Source organism: Rhinatrema bivittatum, chromosome 1 (assembly GCF_901001135.1).
Source record: "Rhinatrema bivittatum chromosome 1, aRhiBiv1.1, whole genome shotgun sequence".
NCBI classification, from domain to species: Eukaryota; Metazoa; Chordata; class Amphibia; order Gymnophiona; family Rhinatrematidae; genus Rhinatrema; species Rhinatrema bivittatum.
This window is the reverse complement of record NC_042615.1, coordinates 807,883,112-807,907,111: the sequence shown is the minus strand read 5'-3', so window position 1 is coordinate 807,907,111 and position 24,000 is coordinate 807,883,112. Positions and strand designations below refer to the sequence as shown.

Here is a 24,000-nt window from a genome sequence, read left to right as displayed (position 1 = left end):
AAAGTATGTAAAGTGACACCTTTTGTTGGATTCATTTAATACATTTCTTGATTTCAGCACTCTCGACCCGAGAAAAGGGAGCTTCATAAAAAGTTGTCACCTTCATATTTTTTTTGTTTTGATTTAACCTTTGTTTCCATGCATTCAATGCAGAATGAGCCTGACGACTTCTAGACCTTGGTGTTTTCTCTTAATTAAAGAGCTTTTGGCCTCCCTGAATAGTTGCTGCTCTCCCTTCTGGGACGTTTTTTTAGGGCAGCAGTTCCCATGAACACTGTTACCACTTGGGTTCTCTACAGTTTGGCTACAGAACGGAGCACAGATGAATAAAGAGATTGGTAGCAGTGATTGGTACTCAATAGTCTTAAACCAGTAGAATTTTAATTATTTCCATTGTGTATATTCATCCCATTATATTTGCATACATTTGGTCTAAAACAAATCAGGCTAACTTGCATATTTTAGTCACCCAGAAAACCAGACATGGCTCCAGACTTCAAAGGGATCGTAATAAAGTAACATTCATATTATAGGATGTCCCAGTAGTGTGAACTAGCTGCTCTCTAGAGACTGTTGATGTGGGCAGTGAATATAAAACATGGCTTTTTCTTAAAAATGTAAAATGAAATAAATCAAAGCTAGAGGAGTTTAAGTGTAAATCGTTTTTTGATTGTTGCTTTTCAGACTCTGTCAGGATGTGTATGTGTTAGATTTGGTACATCTTCAGACTTGGTTACTAATTTTTGCATCATGAAATGTCACTGAGAAGTATTTTATAATGGCATTGTGGTCTTCTGTTTCTCTCTGTCTTCAAGCAGATTTATGGCTACGATGATCTCCAGATGCTTCAGTCCAGGCTGCCAATGGTAAGTAGCAGTGCATTCACACTTTAGCTTTGAGTAAGAGAAAGTCATCTGCAGAACAGTATAGACTTGTAAAAAAAAAAAATATAGAAATGGCTTACTTTTTGAAGAGAAATGACTAAAACTGCATTTACCAGATCTGGCCTTATAACTTATCCATTTTTTTAGTTCATTTAAAGTAACTGACATTTATGTAAACAAAATTTGGATGAGCCATACAATGATCTACTTTTCTGATTAAGTAATACTGCCAATTCATTCATGAACTTGTTTAAAAAAGAAATACTTATAAAGAATCATTTTGAGGATCTAATTTAAATATAGACATCAGTGCACATCTGTGATTTTACTGATTCAGATCTGTACCTTTGCTGCGTTATGGAATATTATTTTTGATTGCCTAAACAGCAGGGATACTGCTGATTAGTCAGTACAACTGCAGGTATGAAACTTTATTTGGATTAACCAAGAAAAGAAAAATGCTGAACAGGAAAGAAACAGAGAAGTCGCTTTTGGGATGAGAAGAGATATTTTAATTTCTCTTTTGAGGAGGGGAGGTACGTCTGGTTAGGAAACTTCACTGCTTTAATGCTTTGTAATGCATTACAAGTAACATAGTAATGATGGGAGAAAAAGACCAAAATGGTCCATCTAGTCTGCCCCAAATAGTCCATCTAGTCTGTAAACTAGTGGCATGAAAACATCCTTGCAGAAGCTGCTAAGAGCATGCTAAAACATGTTATCAGGAACCTTGGAGAATTGAGCGAGGATTAGTGCACAATGGTGTGAAATCTGTTCTTGGGTTTAAATCTGATTACAGCCTCTTATGATATGAAGAAGAAATCATGTGCTCTTTGTGCTGTCTGTAACTCCTGTTTGCTTGTGAAATATTTAAGGATTCTGTTTGTGGGAAAGGTAGTATATAGAATCAAATTCCTTTCCTTAAAGGCTTCAGAGCAATTTGTAAGTTAGCAGCTTTCATAACTAAATTGGGTGACGTGAGCATTTAGCTCAGTAAATTGAGGTTTGTCTCCATAGCCTTTTCTTGCTGATTGCAGTGGTTCTGTCAGTCATAACTAATGTGAGATGCTATTGTACCACAAGAGAAAATTGCTTGTAGCATCTATAACCTTTTACAGAGCACTTGCAAACTTGACATACTTAGAACCTCTTCTGTGATCCAGTCCTAAAGAAATGGTCTGTTTCTCTGCCTGAGAGTATAGCTGGAATTGAAATGAGACTGGGTTGCTTAGTATTCATCCAGTCTAATGTTCAGGTTCTCACATGCTCTGCAATTAACATTTCTGACTGTGACTAAAAGGTGCAGCAGTATACAGTTTGCATCTAACATCTATAAGTGAAAAAAGTAGTGCATTCAATATCAAAGTAGAAATATTGCATTATCATAGTAGGAGTAAAGGATAATTATAAATAGGAAGGTATTAATTCATTATTTTGCTGATTAACTCATCCCTTAATCTAATCATAGATCCAAAAGTAAGAGCCATCGTTTATTTTTGTTTATTACTACACAAACCAGTATGGGAAATTAAAGCCTGTTTGGCTATCTCTGATGTCTGACCACATCAAGCTAGGTGCTCGCCATTCTTTAGGCTGCAACCATAAATTAACTTGTGTGCCGTTATAATATAAAATTTTCTTTAATACTTTGGGGTTTTTTGTTTTTTGTATGCAAATAAAATCTGTTTTTCTACTTATGCAGATAAAACATTTCATAGAAATCTAACCATTGTCCATTCCTATTTTCCATCGTACTTTCTTGATCTTGAAATTGTATTGACAGGACCAAGTTAGAAAACTTATCTTTAATAGAGGAGATGCCTCCACTCATCTTCTTTTCGAGATGTTCTGTTATGTTCCCAGTGCCCGACACTGCCAGCGTTTTGACATATTGTGTGTGTTAGGGGCTAGAGAGAGCTTAGGAAAAAGCAACACACTTTATAGCAAATTTCCTTTCTGGTGCAGAGAAAAAAGTAATTTTTAACTTACTGTGTATCAATGTTCTTTCATTTATATAGCCGCTATCTTGTTTGGATCATTGGTGTCTGTATACTTACATTAGCTTTTAAATAGTTATGGGACCAATCGCACTCAAACTTTTTGTTGGCGTCACTGGGCTTCTGCGTTATCACCGGTTGAATTAATTTAGCCAGAGTAACCTTATATCAAAATCACCTTCTCTTGCTGGACATTGTAGTTCTAAACTTGCTACTCGCTCTTCATCTATTGTATGTGATAACTCCATCCAGTGTGCCACTACTGGTGCCTCTGTTTTGTGATGGCATGTGCAACTTAAGTGTTCCTGTACTCGTGTTTTAAGCATACGTGTTTCTTACCGATATACACTAAACCACAGGGACACCAGATTGCATATATGACACCTTCTATGATACATGTGAGGTGCTGGCAAATTCTGAATGGTCTACAATGTGGCAATATTAACTCTTGTTCTTGAAATATTTTATCACAAATATTGCAGTACCCACATGCATAATGTCCTGCTGGTGGGCTGTTGTGTTCTTTTATTCTTTGAAATATAGGCTGAATGCACTACCATGTCACTGAGATTTCTTGCCCTAGTCATGACAAAAATTGGTAAACTGTGCACCCAGTGTTCCAGAATCAGGCCTTGCCAATGTCTCTTAATGCTTGCTTTTAGCACGTTTGTATATGAGGAATATGGTAGCATACAGACCAACTGTTGCTCTGTGCTTTAAAGCTAATATTCATTTATGGAAATGATTCATCGACGATATACCGATGTTATGGGGTGGCAAAATAGAAGATCTCGAAAGGTTTCTGGTTTGGCTAAATAGTGTTGGAATTTACCAATTTTTGCCATGACTAGGGCAAGAAATCTCAGGGACATGATAGTGCATTCAGCCTATATTTCACAGAATAAGAGAGATTACAGTGGCCAGCAGGACCTTCTATGTACAGGCATTGCAGTATTTGTGATAAAATCTTTTAAGGACAAGAGCTAATGCTGCCAGATCGTAGGCTATTCAGAATTTGCCAACACTTCACATGCCACCACAGAAGATGTCAGATATGCTTTATGATGTCCCTGCTGTTTAGTGTATATCTAAAAAAGTGCAAAAATCCACGTAGTGAGAGAAAATTAAATCAACTATAACACAAAAATAATACCCACTACTTATTCACAAAAATTATGAGAACACTACATATTACTTCAAACAAAGAAACACATTTGAGTGAGGAAAGAGGTGGTTTCATATATATAGTTATTAACAGTACCTACCAGGTTACCATTAACCAACCTCCAGCCTCCTATTAATTAAAAAATCAGTGTAGTGTCTCAACAAACTTGGTACTCCAGCAAAAGCAATACATCAAAACGTAGTCTTGAATAAGTGTAATGTAAACTTTTCATCATAAGTATAATACAAACTTGGTAGAAATAGGTCTACTTAGCCGATTAATTTTGCTCCCAACGTAGCTGCGTTTCGGAATAACTTTCCTTCTTCAGGGGACCCGACACAGCCAAATAGATCACATACTTTCGTCAGGCTTCTTCACAATTCACTTGTACAAACATGGCCAAATAGCCACATTTTTTATAAAGCTTCTTCTCAAATCAATCTTGTGTCTGGCAAGACTACAGCTTTGATGTATTGTTTTTGATGGAGTACCACATTTGTTGAGACACTACACTGATTTTAAATTAATAGGAGGCTGGAGGTTGGTTAATAGTAACCTGGTAGGTACTGTTAATAACTATATATATGAAACCCCTCTTTCCTCACTAAAATATTTTTCTTTGTTTGAAGTAATATGTAATGTTATAATTTTTGTGACTAAGTAGTGGGCATTACTTTTGTGTTTAGTGTATATCAGCAAGACAACGTGTATGCTTAAAACGGCATATGCAACTTATGCAACTTATGTTGCATATGCCATCAGAAAAAGGAGGCACTAGTAGTGGCATATAATAGATCAGAGCTTCTCAACCTTTTTTATATTTGGACATACTTTCAAGTTTGCTTGATCCTTGTGGCACACCGAACCAAATTTTACAGTATCATACATTCATTACTGGCTGGTCACTGGTCATGTGACTGTGAAAATGCCAGGAAATGTACTTTTAACTAAACGGAACCATCTAAAACTCCTAAAATATAATTAGACAAGTTTAGAAATATAGAATGGGATCACGATGGACTCAATGGCAATGTATGCACATACAGTATTTTTGTGATTTTAGCTTCATTCCCCAACCCAGCAGGCCTCCACTATCCACTGATATTTAAATTTACTAACAGTGGTCTTTAGAAACTCCAAGCCAGTATGTTTGATCCAAACATAGTGAGTGAGGTGAATGAGTGTAAGATTTAGTTTTATTTTATATTTTTTTAACTATGAAAAATAACTGAATTATGAGTGCTTATGAAGGATGCACAAATGGACAGTAGCCAGGGTTGAAGTCCTGATGATTGGAGTTACTGCACTCAAGTTTCAAACTTGTGTGTGTTCAGCCCCTTTGGTTGTCCACTCACTGACTGGCCAATGAATGAGAGATAAAATCCACCTTTTCTAACATGGATAAAAAAATGAGCACTAATTTAATATATAGTGCTTTTAAAACCCTTTACCGATTTTAAACTGGTTTACCAAATATTTTAAACAAATACAGAAATTTTAAATTTTATTATGAAAAAATAACACTCATTACATCTGGCTTATAAAGGCGATTATAAACCTTTTTTCCAAAGCCCCTGTCAACTATGTCAGAATATATCACAGGGCAGTCTAACGATTTATTTAAAACTGCTCCCAGGTCCATAAAATCTTGAAGGGGAAATAGAGAATGGTTATTCAGCCTTTCAGACAGTACAAACATCTGCAAACACTCCATGAAGCTAATAAGTAGCACTTTTCAAACAAATGGGAGAAAATATTTTTTCACCCAGCACACAAATGCACTGTAAAATGTGTTGCCAGCTGATGTAGTGAAAGCAGTTGGCATAGTTGTGTTTAAAAAGGGTGTCAACATTTCTCACAGGACAAGCAGGATGGTAGTCATCACATATGGGTGAAATCATAGGATGGAGCCCAATCACAGGACACTTTTGTCAAAGTTTCTAGAACTTTGACTGGCTCCTACTGGGCATGCCCAGCATGGCACCAGCCCTGCAGCCAGCAGGGGTCCCCCTTCAGTCTTCTTTTTTCCGCGCAGCAGTAGCCATGCAGTTAGGGAGCTCCACAGAGATTCCTGACAGGAATTTTCCTCACGGAATTACTACAACCTTTCTTACCCCACAGGGGTCCCTCCTTCAAATTTTTCAAGCCGTGGTACTCCGGTAAGTTTTCGGTCGATTCCCGTCGAGTTTGGCCCTCGTGGCCTACTGGCTGTCGACCGTACCACGGCTCAAATTTTTCATGGCCATGGCGTCGGGGTTCCATCGGTGCCCGGACTGCAATCGCACCATGTCCATAACAGACCCTCATATGGTCTGTGTAATTTGTCTCGGATGTGAGCACGATGTCCTGACCTGCACCAAATGTGCCCTAATGACACCAAAAGGTCGAAAGGCCAGAGTGGAGAAGATGGAACTTCTCTTCCGTGCTCAAACCCCGACGCCGTCTATTGCATCAACGTTGTCAGAACCGGCACCGTCAACTTCGCGCCAGTATCGACCACCGACCGGTGACTGTCTGGCATAGACAACTTCTTAGCCTTCAACCACCTCTACTTCCCCTCAGGACTGAGGGGATCGCAGAAAGAAACATCGCCACCGACATCGGAAATCTCGAACCATCAAGGGAGCAAAATCATTGACCTCGCTATTGTCCGAGCCGCCGTTGAAGAAACCCTGTCCAGAAAAGGCACCGATCTTTTCGGCGACCGGGTCACCGAGTCGTGGCTCCTGATCATCAGCTGGCAACACAGGAGCCACGACTTCGCCTTTAACAGTGGTCCCTCCGGCTATGCCTCTGCCTCCTTCTGTTCCGGAGCCGGGGCTGCTTGCTCCAGGTCTCCGAGAAGAACTGGACCGGCTGGTTCAGGAGGAAATCAACAAGGCGATGCATCGACTCCAAGTTCCTCCGGCACCGACACTGGTACCGATCGTGGAACCGACCACTGACCCAATTCTGGCAGGGTTGGCACCGCTGCTCTCGAGGATGGAAGCGCTCATTGCCGCTTTTCCACCAATGGATCCCGGGCCACCAATGGCTCCGGTGCCCTCTCCGCTTACCTTGTCATCGGGAGGAGAAACACCGTTCTGCATCCCTCCATCAGGAGTCCTACCGATGTCTCAGCCATTGATGCCGATATGTTCATCGATGCCGATGCGTCCGTCAGCGCCACCCATCCATTCATCGATGCCTTTACCGGTGCCTTCGATGCCTTCATTGGTGCCTACAATTATTCCTTTGATTCCTTCGGAGCCTAGACCAGGACCTTCAGGGATTCCACTGTCCTGTCCCCCTCTGGCTCCTAGAGAGGAAGGTGCTGATCCCTATGATACCTGGACTGATGATTCTTCACAAGACACCGATGACCTGCCTTCACCACCTTCTCCTACTGAAAGCAGAAAGCGTTCTCCTCTAGAGGACCTATCCTTCATAAATTTTGTGAAGGAGATGTCTGAATTGGTTCCCTTCCAATTACAGACTGAACAAGATGACAGGCATCAAATGATGGAGCTGTTGCAATTCCTAGATGCTCCCAAGGAAATAACCTCCATCCCTATTCACCAAGTTCTTCTGGATCTCCTCAAAAAGAACTGGGAACACCCTGGCTCTGTTGCTCCAGTCAACAGGAAGGCTGACACCACTTATTTGGTACAGTCAACCCCAGGTTTTCAAAAACCTCAATTGGATCACCAATCTGTGGTTGTAGAATCTGCCCAAAAGAGGGCAAAGAGATCAAAACCCCACTCTTCCTTTCCCCCACGCAAGGAGCTAATATTTCTAGATGCCATTGGTCGCCGGGTCTTCCAGGGCTCAATGCTCATCTCCCGAATCGCCTCTTATCAGCTCTATATGACCCAATATAACAGGGTCTTATTTAAGCAGATACAAGACTTGACAGACTCCCTGCCTCAGCAATTTCAAGATCAGCTGCAAACCCTAGTAAACAAAGGTTTTGAGGCAGGGCAAGCATGAGATAAGATCATCTTACGATATCTTTGACACTGCTACCAGGGTATCTGCAGTTGCTATCTCGGCAAGAAGATGGGCCTGGCTCAGGTCTTCGGACCTTCGCCCTGAAATGCAAGACACATTATCAGACCTGCCCTGTATAGGAGACAATCTGTTCGGCGAGCAGATTCAACGAACGGTGGCGGAACTCAAGGACCATCATGAGACCCTGAGACAGCACTCTCTGATGCCTTCTGAGTACTCCTCAAAACAGCCTTTCCGAAAAGACACTAAGAAGTCCTTCTTCCATCCGAAAAAGTCCTACCCGCCACCGGCTAGAACTAGCAGTACGAGACCATTTCAAAAAGCCCAGTCTTGTCAGATATGAAAACAAAAGCCGCAAGCAGCTCCTCAGCCAGGCCCTGCTTCAGGTTTTTGACTCCTGCATAGAGAGCAGCAGCCAGCTTCCACTGCCTCACATACCAGTGGGAGGTCAATTGTGCCATTTCAACAACAGGTGGCACTCAATCACCTCAGACCAGTGGGTCCTAGCGATAATCGCTCAAGGTTATCATCTCAACTTTCTCTCCATCCCACCGGACTCCCCACCTCTATCGATGTGGAGAACATCTGATCACTCCATCTTTCTGGAACAGGAGGTCTCCCTCCTTCTCCAGTCCAGGGCAATAGAACCAGTACCCTACTCTCAGCACGGCCTAGGATTCTATTCCCGGTAGTTCCTAATCCCCCAAAAATCGGGAGGCGTTCATCCAATTCTGGATCTATGTGCCCTCAACAAGTACCTCCATTGAGAAAAGTTCAAAATGGTAACCTTAGGTTCTCTTTTTCCTCTTCTACAAAGAGGAGACTGGCTCTGCTCTCTAGACCTCCAGGACGCATACACTCATATTGCGATAACTCCATCTTATCGCAAATACCCGAGATTTCTAGTAGGCCCCAAGCACTATCAGTACCAAGTGCTTCCATTCGGCCTCACGTCTGCACCACGAGTCTTCACAAAATGTTTCGTAGTAGCTGCAGCCATCCTCAGGACTCAAGGTGTTCACGTCTACCCCTATCTAGACGATTGGTTGATCAGGGCTCCCACTCAGCAAACTGCTCTGTCGTCCCTACATCTTACCTTACACACTCTGATTTCGCTAGGATTTCTCGTCAACTACGACAAATCCTACTTAGTCCCATCTCAAACCTTATCATTCATAGGGGCAGACTTGGTCACCTTACAGGCAAAAGCTTTTCTACCTCGACAATGAGCTCGAGCTCTCATCTCTCTCACACACCAGCTGCAGTCTCAGCGCTACACGACTGCATGCCTACTGGGACACATGGCGTCCTCAGTTCAGCTCACCCCAATGGCCCGCTTGGCCATGAGAGTCATGCAGTGGACTCTAAGGTCACAATGGACTCAATGCATTCAGCCCCTGTCGACTATTGTCCACGTCACCGACTCACTCCGTCAGTCTCTCGCCTGATTCAAAAAATCAGATCAATCTCCTCCAAGGCTTGCCCTTCCAGGCTGCAGACCCTGAAATAACTCTCACCACCGATGCTTCCAACCTCGGCTGGGGAGCCTATGTGGCCAATCTGCAGGCACAAGGAACTTGGTCTCCAGAGGAAGCCAAACTCCAAATCAATTTCCTGGAGCTTCGAGCAATCAGATATGCTCTGAGTATTTTAGGATCGCCTCTCCAACCAAGTCATCCTGATTCAGACGGACAACCAGGTGGCCATGTGGTACATCAACAAACAGGGAGGCATGGGCTCCTACCTCCTGTGTCAGGAAGCTGCACAGATATGGGGGGAGGCCCTCTCCCACTTGATGTACCTCAGGGCCACCTACTTGCCGGGAGTGGATAATGTGTTGGCAGACAAGCTGAGTCGCACCTTTCAACCACATGAGTGGTCTCTCAAACCCTCAATAGCGAACCCGATCTTCCAACAATGGGGTTACCCTCAAATTAGACCTCTTTGCATCATCTCAAAACCGCAAAGTAGAGAACTTCTGCTCTCTCACTCAGTAGCCAACACTATCAGCCAAGAGATGCATTCTCCCTCTCATGGGCATTCCCTCCACTTCCACTTGTCTCAAAGACTCTCGTGAAGTTACGTCAGGACAAGGGAACCATGATTCCTGATAGCACCTCACTGGCCACGCCAAGTGTGGTTTCCAATACTTCAGGATCTCTCCATTCGCAGACACATTCCCTTGGGAAAGGACTTGCTTCTGATTATGCAAAACAACGGGTGCCTGCGCCATCCCAATCGTCAAGCCTTGTCCCTGACAGCATGGATGTTGAAAGGTTAATCCTTCAACCACTTAATCTTTCTGAATTAGTTTCCCGTGTCCTGATTGCTTCACGGAAGCCTTCCACAAGAAAATCTTATTCTTACAAATGGAACAGGTTTCAGTCATGGTGCTCTTCTCAATCCCTTGACCCTTTTACCTGTCCAATCACGAAGTTTCTGGACTATCTCTTGGCACGAGTCAGGTCTAAAAACTTCCTCCATCAGAATGCATGTTAGTGCGGTGGCCGCCTTCCATAAAGGTGTCGGGGATGTTCCCATGTCAGTACAACCCCTTGTAACACGTTTTCTAAGGGCTTGCTGCACCTCAAGCCTCCATTGCGTCTTCCGGCCCCTTCTTGGGACCTGAACCTGGTTTTGGGTCGGCTCATGAAACCACCATTCAAGCCTCTCCAATCCTGTGAACTTCGCTATCTCATATGGAAAGTGATTTTCCTTTTGGCAATCACTTCGGCTCACAGAGTTAGTGAGTTACAGGCCCTAGTTATCTATCCGCCTTACACTAAACTTCTGCAGTACTGGGCAGTACTTCGCACTCACCCTAAGTTCTTGCCTAAGGTAGTATCAGAGTTTCATCTCAATCAATCCATTATACTACCTACCTTTTTTCCCAGGCCCCATTCCAATCCAGGAGAGCAGGCTCTGCATACCCTTGACTGTAAACGGGCTCTAGCATTCTACCTAGACCGTACAGCTGCCCACAGGTAAAGCACTCAATTTTTTCTCTTTCCATTCCATCAAATTGGGGCAGCCTGTGGGTAAACAGACTCTCTCCTCCTCGTTAGCGGACTGCATATCCTTTTGCTATCAGCAAGCAGGCATTCCACTTCAAGACCGTGTTAAAGCACACTCTGTGAGGGCCATGGCGACTTCAGTAGCACACCTACGCTCTGTGCCACTTCCTGACATTTGCAGGGCTGCCACCTGGAGTTCTCTCCATACTTTTACAGCCCACTGTTGCTTGGACAAGGCCGGAAGACAAGATCCCATCTTCGGCCAATCTGTCCTGGGTAACCTATTCACAACCTGACGTACCAACACCCATCCGCCTGCCCGGTAGGGTTCAGGATGCCCTCTACCAAATTCCACCCCAGTTGTTGTGCCTGTTGCACGCCGTTGGATACATTTGGTGCATACTCGGACATCCTCAGCTCAGTATTCACACATATGCGAGGACTACCATCCTGCTTGTCCTGTGAGAAAGCAAATGTTACTTACCTGTAACAGGTGTTCTCACAGGACAGTAGGATGTTAGTCCTCACGAAACCCGCCCACCACCCCGTGGTGTTGGGTTCGTTCCGTTTCTTATTTTATTTTTCGGCACTTCCTGTAGCTTTTTAAACAAGACTGAAGGGGGACCCCTGCTGGCTGCAAGGGTTGGTGCCATGCTGGGCATGCCCAGTAGGGGCCAGTCAAAGTTCTAGAAACTTTGACAAAAGTTTTCCATGATTGGGCTCCATCTATGATGTCACCCATATGTGAGGACTAACATCCTGCTGTCCTGTCAGAACACCTGTTACAGGTAAGCAACATTTGCTTTACCAAACATAACAAAATATTTCAAAAGAGCAGACATCAAATACTACCCAGTAATTAAAATAAGGATGAAAAAATTCCTCTGCCATCCATGCCTGGGAACATTTTGATTTCCAGTCATCCTGAGATAGTTCTGGATTAGTAGGGGAGGAAGAGGGTGAACCAATTTTCTTCTCTCACAAGACATTCGTTCACTGAAACACAATGATATATGTTCACTCAGTGGCACACTGGCTCTCTCCCTCTACACACACACACAGACACACACACAGACACATGCACACACAGACACACACACACACACATACACACACGTCCTTTTTTCCACACCTGCACACATTCTTACAGCAGACTGCCTGTCCCCTCACAAAATGCAGAATATTGACAACAAATTAGAAAGAGAAATATGGAAACAAAAGCTGAACTGGAAACCCCAAAAAGCCAGACTCTGCCTGCAGTGAAACACCAGAGAAATAAAAACAAATGCAATTTCCCTGAACTGTAAATATATAGACGTATTCAAATGCATATGTCCCAAAAATGGCAGAGAAAATCACATTTTCCCACTTCCCATCTCAGAAAAACAGAAGCAATAGCAATCTCATTCTCCTACTCTTCCAGGCCCAGCATTCATTCTTGCTCCCTTGGTCCCCAGCAATCTTGCTCCCTCTCCCCTCTCAGTCTCAAGCAAGCTTGTTCCCCAGCCCTCACCCTCTCCCCCTCCTCCCCAAGACCTCCCAGCCAGACTCATATGTAGTAGAATAATGCAAAAACAGAAACACCACCATTCCTCATAAAACAAAATCAAGAAATATAAATCCATCATAATAGTAAACCATACTAATAAAAAAACAATATTTCAAAACAGATGATGAAAAGAGCATCTAATAATGATAAAAACAACTTTAAACATCTCAAAAATCAATTAAATATTTCAAAATAGCAAACATATCAAATGGCACCCAATAATTAAAACTAATAAGGAAAAAAATGTTCCCCTTTCCATACCTGGGAACTTTTAATTTCTGGTCACCCTGAGGTTGTCCTGGATTAGCGGAGAGGAGGTGGGGATGGGGACAGGAGAGGAGGGAACACACAAACCTTCTCCTCTCTCTCATATACAAACATTTAATTCGTTGGTCGCAGCCTTTTTTTTCATGTTTCCTTTCTCAGTCTTTTTCCAGTTGCTTTTACTGGGTCTCTTTTTTTTTTTTCTTTCGCCATCTGTCGTCTTCCCTTCCTTCTTCAAATACACACTCAGGCTTTCATTCTCACAAGCTTTCTCTCTCACTCACATGCTCTCTAACACACACAGGCTCCCCAGTCTCACAGGCTCTCTCTCACCCACAGGGCTCTCACTTTCAAATGCTCTCTCTCTCATACATACTGGCTCTCTCTTACAATACTGTCTCACTCACACACAGGCTCTCATGCATGCTGTCACACATACATAGGCTCTCAATCTTACATCCTGTGTCACACACAAGCTCTCACAGGCTGCCTGTCTCTCTTTCACACACAAGCTCTCATTCACTTGCTGTCTGTCACACACTGGCTGTCAACTCACACACACTCTACTTGGCCTCCCTTTCGTCTCTGGGACTCCTCTTCTCTGGCAGAGATCACTTCTCCCATTGCCAGCTCTTACAACTCAGTTACCTGAAGAAAAGGCAAAAAGCCATGACTTAGCCAACTTCCAAAACCTCCTGAAATTCAATTCTGTTCTCATCGCCAAAGGTAACCCATTCCATAGCAGTGTCCCATAATAACTAGGAGCTGTCAACAATACCTGCCTAGGGTCTTATTTTACCAAAACATCTGCCAGATATTTTAGATCGTCCCCAGTGTTCACAAGTAAAAGCTAAAACAATCTTAAATCTAACTCTGGCATTGATAGATAAATAATTAAGTTCTCACAGAATAGGCAAAACATGACCATGTTAATTAGCACGAATAATTAACCTCGCAGCTGTGTTTTGAAGCAGCTGAAATTGTTTTAAAGAAATCACCATCAAACCATTCTGGAGGAAATTATAATATTCTATTCAGCATATAATGCATGGGCTACCATTTCTAAATCTCTCTTAGACAAGGTCGCAACTGCCTGATCTATCTCAGGCAATAAAAAGCTCTCTTCACTATGGGAGCAATCTGGAGAGCCATAATAAGCTTATGATCTAAAAACCACCAAGCTAGTCACTATTTCTGTCAGCTGAATACCCCTAAAATTTCTGACTCAACTAAAAGCCCTCTCCCTGGCAGTTAAGCTAAGGAGCTTCTGTCTTGTCTGCTTTAAGCTTCAGATGCCTAGCCATCAACCATCATGAGACAGCTCTCAAATATAAATTTGGATTCCCGTAAGTGCTAAAATTTGAATATCAGCAGCAAAAAAATGGCATTCTAAGTACTGCGAAAACTGAAGCCAATGTAATAATAGCAATATGGAATGGCAGTAGTTGTTACAGTCCGTGCTATGTCCTTTTCTTAGGCTACTGGAGACTGTTAATGGATTGCCATATGAATTGGCTTTTTTATATTGAATTATATTTATATTGATTTATTAGTTATTTTATTTTTCTCAGGAATTTTATCAGTTTGTTACAGCAAAAGCAAAAATATATTTATCCCAGGACAAGCAGGATGCTAGTCCTCACATATGGGTGACGTCATTCATGGAGCCCTAATGCGGGAAAACTTCTGGCAAAGTTTCTAGAAGCTTTTAACTGGCAGCCTGGGGCTACTGAGCATGCCCGGCATGCCATGATATTCCCTGCCACAGGGGTCTCACTTCAGTCTTCTTTTTTCCGCGCTGCTAACTACATCGCGGTTCACAGGAGCCTTGTGAGGTTCTCCTCACAACTTGACAAAAAATTAGTGTCAAATTTGCCCATTACGGGTCTCATTCGCTTTGTCACCGGCTGGTGACAAGTAACATATTTTCACTAAAGAAAATACCAACTTTCCATCGACGGATGTCGACTGAAAAGACTTCAGGCTTCAAAAAGTGCCCGGCCTGCAACCGAACGATGTCCATAACGGACCCGCATACTGAATGCGTTCGGTGCCTTGGCGGAGACCATGACATCACTGCCTGCTCAAAATGCCAAGAAATGACGGTAAAAGGCAGAAAACTCCACCAAGAAAAAAGGCACAAATTTTCCAGATTCAATCAGGGCCTTCACCGTCGACTTCCACAAAATCTTCGCCGGTAGGCATAACAAAGAAGATACTGATCAAGAAAAGACTTCCGGAGGGTTCGGGGGATGCCTCCTCTCCAACACCCTCCGCTTCATCGACAAGGTCAGTGTCTGAGCCACGTTCTAAGCATAAACACAGACTGCATCGATCCATTCCACCGCTTCCGCCGCCGGAGGAACCGATCCCTAAGAAGCAAAAGATTTCATTCGCTTCGGTGCCATCAGTTCCGGAATCGCTACAATCGACATCGCAGCAAGTATCACCTCCAATTACCGACTTGACTGCTTTAATTAAACAGATAGTCACCGATGCCCTGCAGCATCATATTCCGGCGTCATCGCCGATGCCGACCACCGTGTCGATGCCAGCAGTATCGCCGATGTCTGAACCTTCGATACCGGCTTCACAGCCAATGCCAGCGACTCCACCGATAATGCCGATACTTCACTCGATGCCGGCATAAACGCCGATGCCAGCGTTGACTTCATCGATTCCGCTGATGACTTCTTCGATGACAGTTCCATTCTCCCTACACGCACCATCGATGACATCGGTTCCTTCACAAATTCCGATGCCCACGATGACTCCTAGGCCAATTTCATCGATGATTCCAATATCAATGTTCACTTTCAATACTTCATCGAATCCACCTAGTTCACAATCAATGTCTCTCTACACAATGGCACCGTCTAAAGTACCTGTGCCAAGAAGGACACCTTCAACTCAAAAGTCATCGGGGAAATTTAAACACTCTTCCTTAACTGCTCCAGACAATTCCACATCTGAAGCACAGTTGCATAGCATCCTCACTAAGAGGTATCAAGACCTCCTGGCCTCATTGCCAATAGCACCTGGTCAAGAAGAAGAGGACAGAGAGTATTCACCGGATCCTCAAGATCCATTACAAGGACCTTCAGGGGTACCTCCACCTCAGAGGCCGGAACCTCCTCAGTATCGTCTTCCTACTTCAGATACTTGGTCAGACACAGAATCTGAGCATTCCTCAGAGGATTTCTTGTCTGACACGTCTCCACCTCAAGCTAAAAAACAGTCACCTCCAGAGGACCTTTCATTTTCCTCTTTTATTCAGGAAATGTCAGAGTCCATACCCTTCCAACTCCAAGCTGAAAAGGATGAGAGGCAGCAGACGCTTGAAATTTTACAGTTTGTGGATCCTCCTAAGCACAATCTAGCCATTCCAGTGCATGAAGTGCTATTACAGCTTCAGCAGAGGATATGGGAACACCCATGTACAACCCCTGCTGTAAACAGGAGAGTAGACTATACTTATCTCATTCAGGCAGCCCCAGGATTCGAGAAACCTCAACTCCCTCACAATTCCCTGGTTGTAGAATCTGCTCAGAAAAAATCCCGCAGATCCAGGACTCATGCCTCAATCCCTCCAGGAAAGGACAGTATATTTTTAGATTTAATGGGCAGAAAAATCTACCAGGGAGCCATGCTCAACTCAAAAATTGCTGCATATCAGCTCTACATGACGCAGCACCAGAGGAATCTCTGGAAACAAATTGAAGAGTTTCTACCATCTCTGCCTCAGCAACAACAGGAGGCAGCAGAGCAGATCATCCAAAAGGGGTTAGATGCAGGAAAGCATGAGGTAAGGGCAGCCTATGATGCTTTCGAAACATCATCTAGAACAGCATCTGGCATCAGTGCAAGACGGTGGGCCTGGCTAAAGGCTTCAGATTTACGCCCTGAAGTCCAGGACAAATTGGTAGACCTTCCTTGTCAGGGGGATAATTTGTTTGGCACCAAGGTGCAGGATGCAGTCGCCCCGCTTCGAGAACATTCGGAAACCTTGAAACAACTTTCAGTGTTACCTCATGACACTGCAACTCATACAACTCGCAGACCACCACGTAGAGAGGCTAAACGCCCCTTCTACCGACCAAAGAGATACTATCCTCTGGCCTCTAGGTCAAGACCTCCAAGGTCTCAACAAAGACCGCAACAGAGACAACAACGGTCTGCAAGGCCACAGCTGCCTCCTCAAACAGGTTCCACCTCGGGCTTTTGAAATACATTTCAGAGCACAAAGCCAATTACCCAATCCTTATCCCAACTTACCAGTTGGAGGGAGAATTTCCCATTTCTACAAAGAATGGGAAAACATTACAACCGATCATTGGGTCCTGTCTATAGTTCATCAAGGCTACCGCCTAGACTTCTTATCTCTCCCTCAGGAGTTTCCACCACAAAACTCTCCCATCTCAATCACATACCTCAGTTACAAACAGAATTATCTGCTCTTCTGAAGGCAAAAGCTGTGGAACACGTACCACACGCTCAGAAGGGAAGAGGATTCTATTCCCGGTATTTCCTAATTCCAAAGAAAACCGGAGGCCTACGTCCCATTCTAGATCTCAGAAATCTCAACAAATTCCTAAAGAAAGAAAAATTCAGGATGGTTTCGCTAGGCACCATGCTTCCACTAATACAAAAGGGAGATTGGCTTTGTTCTCTGGATCTTCAAGATGCATACACACACATTCCTATATTCCCGCCTCATCGCAAGTATCTGCGATTCACAGTAGGACATGAGCATTTCCAATACAGAGTGTTACCATTCGGCCTGGCTTCAGCTCCCAGAGTATTCACCAAATGCCTGGCAGTGATAGCGGGTCATTTGCACAAACAAGGTGTTCATGTTTTTCCTTATCTCGACGATTGGCTAATCAAAAGTCAATCACAGCAAGGAGCAGTAAACTCTCTGCATTACACAATAAAGTTACTTCACAAGCTGGGATTCCTCATCAATTATCAAAAATCCCACCTGAACCCTTCTTATCTACTCCAATTCATAGGAGCAGAATTAAACACAAACATTGCACAGGCTTTTCTTCCAGAAGATCGTGCAATCACTCTGTCCCGGTTGGCGTACTCAATTTCCATACAACAACAAACGACAGCTCACCAGTTTCTAATCTTACTAGGCCACATGGCTTCAACGGTTCATGTCACTCCTATGGCGAGACTTGCCATGAGATTAACCCAATGGACTCTTCGATCACAATGGATCCAAGCCATTCAACCACTACATTATCAAATCCAAGTAACCCACCAACTACGCTCCTCGCTACAATGGTGGACAATCAAGGACAATTTACGCAAGGGCCTACCCTTCCAAAAACCGGTCCCTCAGATAACATTAACTACAGATGCATCCACCTTGGGGTGGGGAGCTCACATAAACTCTCTTCAAACTCAAGGAACTTGGACGAAACTCGAAGCCACATATCAAATCAATTTTCTGGAACTTCGAGCTATACGTTATGCACTGCATGCGTTCAAGGACTGCCTTTCACACAAAACTGTGCTGATCCAAACAGACAATACGGTAGCCATGTGGTACATCAACAAACAGGGAGGTAAGGGCTCGTATCTCCTTTGTCAAGAAGCTGCACAAATTTGGGACTGGGCCTTGAATCACTCAATGTTCCTACAGGCTACTTATCTAGCAGGAATTCAAAATATACTAGCAGACCGACTCAGTCGCCAGTTCCAACCACACGAGTGGTCCCTGAATCCCTTGATAGCGACCAAGATATTCCAATGTTGGGGACAACCAACAACAGACCTCTTTGCGTCGCATCTGAATCACAAAGTGGACAACTTCTGTTCCCTACACAAACAGAAGAGCCAGCCAGCCAAGGACGCTTTTGCTCGCCCTTGGAACTCAGGCCTACTATATGCATATCCTCCAATACCGCTTATCACCAAGATGCTGGTGAAGCTACAACAGGACAAAGGGTCCATGATTCTCATAGCCCCATATTGGCCTCGTCAAGTATGGTTTCCCACACTGCTAGACCTTTCAGTCAAGGATCCAATACTCCTGGGAGTAGCTCCCAATCTCATAACTCAGGATCAGGGTCGGTTGCGCCATCCCAACCTTCAATCCCTATCCCTGACTGCATGGATGTTGAAAGCTTAATCCTACAACCACTCAATCTTTCAACCAATGTTTCTCAAGTACTCATAGCTTCACGCAAACCTTCCACAAGAAAGAATTATTCTTTCAAATGGAAACTATTCACTTTCTGGTGCAAGCAAAACAATATTAATCCCTTCACTTGCCCCACGATTTCTCTTCTAGACTATTTGTACCATCTTTCATACTCTGATCTTCAGACTTCATCAATCAAAGTACATTTGAGCGCAATCTCAGCTTATCATAACAAGATAGGAGATGCACCTATATCCACACAACCTGTCGTCAGTAGGTTTATGAGAGGTCTAACTCACCTTAAACCACCAATTCGGCCTCCAGTCACAGAATGGGCTCTGAATTTGGTTTTAACAGGATTAATGCGTTCTCCTTTCGAACCCATAGATTCCTGTGATCTTAAATTTCTCACATGGAAGACTATCTTCCTTATAGCCATTACATCAGCTAGAAGGGTTAATGAGTTACAAGCACTTGTCACGTATGAACCTTATACAAAGTTTCTCCATGACAAAGTGGTTCTCCGTACACACCCAAAATTCCTTCCTAAGGTAGTTACGGAGTTCCACTTAAATCAAACCATAGTTCTACCCACATTCTTTCCAAGGCCTCACTCTCACCAAGGAGAAAGAGCTTTACACACTTTGGACTGTAAACGTGCATTGTCTTTTTATTTGCATCGCACTACGTCCCTGAGAAAATCCAATCAACTTTTTGTCTCTTATGATCCAAATAAGCCAGGTAAAGCAGTGGGAAAGCATACTCTATCCAATTGGTTAGCAGATTGCATACAGTTTTGCTATGAAAAAGCAGGTCTTCCTCTCCAAAGGCGAGTAAAGGCACATTCAGTAAGAGCAATGTCAACTTCAGTAGCACATTTTCGTTCAGTGCCAATCATTAACATCTGTAAAGCAGCAACATGGAGTTCTCTTCACACCTTTGCAGCTCATTACTGTTTGGACAAGCAAGGACGACAAGATTCAGCCTATGGACAATCTGTCTTAAAGAACTTGTTTCCAGTTTAATCCCAACTCCTTCTACAACCAACCTGCTGTGATCTTCGGCTGCATCATTTCCTCAACAAAGCACCACTGCTACCTGCATGGACAATGCCTCAGCCTCTAGCTTGCTAATCACCCATATGTGAGGACTAGCATCCTGCTTGTCCTGGGATAAAGCAAAATTGCTTACCTTGTAATAGGTGTTATCCCAGGACAGCAGGATGTAGTCCTCACAGAACCCACCCGCCACCCCGCGGAGTTGGGCCTCAGACTTTTACTATTTTACTTTGCTAACGCTTATTGCTACATACCAGACTGAAGTGAGACCCCTGTGGCAGGGAATATCATGGCATGCCGGGCTTGCTCAGTAGCCCCAGGCTGCCAGTTAAAAGCTTCTAGAAACTTTGCCAGACGTTTTCCCGCATTAGGGCTCCGTGAATGACGTCACCCATATGTGAGGACTACATCCTGCTGTCCTGGGATAACACCTATTACAAGGTAAGCAATTTTGCTTTACCTGTAAAATTGAGTCATTTTTACCCTTGTTTTCTCCTTTTTTTTGTTCTTGTTATAATAAACATTGATAAATACATGGTAAAAATAAAATAAAAACTGAAAACTAAGATCCCTAATTATATTCCATTAATTTCTGGTAAGAAGTTTAATTGGTAAGTGAGCCTTTTAAACTTCCCACAACTCATTGTTTGCTTTTGAGTTTAGCTCACCAACAGAAACAATTTCTACATTTTTTATGAATTATACTGTGATATATAATTGTGTATATTACTTTTGTACACCATTGTATGCTGAATTTAGTGATTGGCTCATGAGTATATGGGTAGAGTCCTTTTTGAAATGTAATAGCCCAACACAGTATTATTGAAATGATGGTGCTTATGTGAAACAGTGATCATTTAAAATTCTCATGACTTAAGGAATTTTTGTACACCAAATACAGCTTGCATTAGACTCTTTTTGGCAGATCGGTGAACGTTGTGTGTTTGCAGGTGTCCTTTTCATAATCTGCTTCTTGCCGTTGTGATATGCTATAATAGTTGATACTGGTGATAAAAGCCTGTGCAAGGACAGGAAAATAGTGTGACGTGTAGGAAGTACGTAATTGAGAAGTGTGGTAGTAGAAGGTGTGTGCTGATCTCGGGGGTAATGTGTGGAAGCAGAGAGTGGATTGACAATTTAGAAAGAGAGAGAGGGGCAGAGCTGGAAAATACAACCAGAGGGGGCAGAGCTTAATTTCCATATATGGTAGTAGAGAGTGGATTGGACAATACAGAGAGGGAGTGGAGCTCAAGTTCCATACAGAGAGAAGTGTTTGGAGCTAGACAGTACAGCGAGGGAGAGGGGCAGAGCTCAGTTTGCATACCAGCAATACAGGTGCACGGCAACTTTCCCCTTCATTATATTTAACTGTACTTTTCTGCAGAGATCTAAGGAAACGTCTGCTCTCAGTCTGTGGCAAACTATTCAGTGCAGGGTTTTTCCATAAAACTCCCATAATGCACTAAAGAGCGTTTCAGATGTAGATATCGCAAATAAAACCTTAATCTTCACAAATTTTAAATGTTCAATTTTAAATGTTCAATTTTAAGTTGTTAGCTTTGGAATAAATTAATAAACTTCTATATAATTCCTGGAGTGTTCTAGGGTAAGCTATATTGATAAGTCACAAATTGTCACCACATTTTGTATCTCCTAGGAAAATTTGTGGTTGAGTTTTAACATAAAATATCACAAAATAATTAGAGCATAAGGAACTCATGCTGCTTTTTGTAGAAAAAGCTAATTCTGGTATAATGGCTAAATTCCAGTGTAGAGAGAACACCTCATTCAAATCAGATACATTTCTACACTTAGTCTGATGTAGAATTCAGTGAGAAATTTGGAAAAATGTACCTGAATTCAGTGGGAAATGTAGGATTCTTGCACCTTGGGAAGTTTCAGGAGGAGATTGTTCTCAAGGCAGCACCAAAGGCTGTTAAGAATCAATATTCCCATGGGATAAGCAGTCACGTGGTTTCAGTTGAACTGGTTTTTTTTAATACTGTTTAATAAATGGCGAACATTTTAATTTTCAGGATTACTATGGAATTACATTCCCTGCTCCTGCAGCCCTGACTGGCAGAGATGGAGGCCTCGCTAGCAACCCATACTCAGGTTGGTGCCAGCTTTAGGCCATTGACGATGTGTGCAGGATTCTCAAAGAACTGTGTGCTGCAAATAAGTAAATATGAGTATTCACAAGAACGAGGGAGAGACCAAAAACAAACTGAGAATAGAAAAGCTAACAAGACAAAGTGGGGTTTGAAGAGAAGAACTGGCGAAAAGCAGAAAATTTAAATACAGTCTCTTGCTTGTTCACAGAAGGATAGATCGAAGGTGGGGACGTGCTATTAATAAAAGTGAAATAATTCAAATTAGAGGAGATACTTGAAGTAATTGTTAAAACAAACTAAGGCCATAGGACTCTATATTTTATACCCCAGGATAATAAATGAGCTCCAGAATGTGCCTATAGCAAACTGCACAGCACTATTTAACTTATCCTTAAAGATGGGGGAGGTTCTGAGTGACTGGAAGAGAGCAAATGCAATCCCACTAGACAAAAACGAGTATGGGGAGAAGGCAGCCAACTGCAAACCTGTTAGTTTAATGTTATTAGTAGGCAAAACTATGGAAACAATACTACAGAAGAAGTGCCTGTCTCAACCACCTACCCATACTAGCAGTAGCCTCAGCATTTCTCTAACCTTCCAACCCCCTTCTCCCCACTCCAGCAGCACTCTCTTTTACTGTTAAATTAGAAATTCCTGCAATAACAAGTCTCAATGCTGGTTTATTTGCAGGTACGGCTTTAACACAGGCATTTCTTCAGGCATAACAAAAAAGGTAACTTAGATTAATGCTACAAACATAGCAGGGGAAAATCTTAGTTCCAATCCAGATCAATATACACAGTAATCTTCTTCCTTGAACAAACACAGCACACATGTGAGACGACTTCCACTTACAAGATTAAACAAGACTTCACTCCTTCACATCAGATAATATCTATACACAATAGTTTGAGCTCATGGATCTTCCACCAGGATCCTGCACTGTCTCTTGGCCTCTCTCTTCCAGATGACAGGAATGAGTTCCTGGCATCCTAACATCCCTTTTGAATCACTGAGGGCTAGCCTGGATTCTTCAGAATCTACAGCTCACAACCCTCAAACCAAGCAAACCCTGGCTCAAAGTCAAAGCCAGAGCACATTTCAACCTAGCACCCACCCCAGAAGCAGCAGCCTCGGCAGTGCTCTCAGCCACCCACCCTCATCCCAGCAGCAGCCTCAGTGGCTCCCTCATTTTCCGTGGACAAGCAGGACATAATTTAGCCACACAAGTGAGGGAACATCTAATGGCTCCAATATGGACATGCTCATGTGCAGGAATTCTGTACATCAGTCCATTTTCTTCTGCTGCTGCGAAAGGCCATAGCTTTCCTTTCTTCTACCAGTCCACATTTTCAAGATTTTGTTCAATTTTCGCTTGTTTTCAGTTTTCTTTAAGTATTCCTGTGCATGCTTAGAATACTTTCATTTCTTTTGAGTCTCAACAAAAGGTATTTTTCTGTATCCTTTCTTCAGTCGGAGACCCTTAAGTTGGGTAAGCAATCTTTTAAACACTGTTCTAAATGCAGTGACAGAAGAAAGTGAAAAAGTGGTATTATTAGAGGTGAAGGGGAGGAAGATGGGGGGAAAAAGTAAAATTGCTTAACAAACATTTCTGAGAATAGCCACTGCCATTAGCAATGGTAACATGGAATAGACTTACTTTTTGGGTACTTGCCAGGTACTTGTAGCCTGGATTGGCCACTGTTGGAAGCAGGATGCAGGGCTTGATGGACCCTTGGTCTGACCCAGTATGGCATTTTCTTATGTTCTTATGGTGAGACCACACCTCAAATATTGTGTGCATTTCTGGT

At 43.0% G+C, this 24,000-nt stretch overlaps 1 protein-coding gene across 1 annotated transcript in view; it reads left to right on the top strand.

The window, feature by feature from the left end:
- UBAP2 (ubiquitin associated protein 2) overlaps positions 1 to 24,000 on the top strand; it is a 597,209-nt gene that overhangs the window by 503,745 nt on the left and 69,464 nt on the right. Inside the window, 2 exon segments of the mRNA XM_029581175.1 lie at positions 819 to 866; positions 22,112 to 22,190. Coding sequence (XP_029437035.1) covers positions 819 to 866; positions 22,112 to 22,190 — 127 coding nt within the window.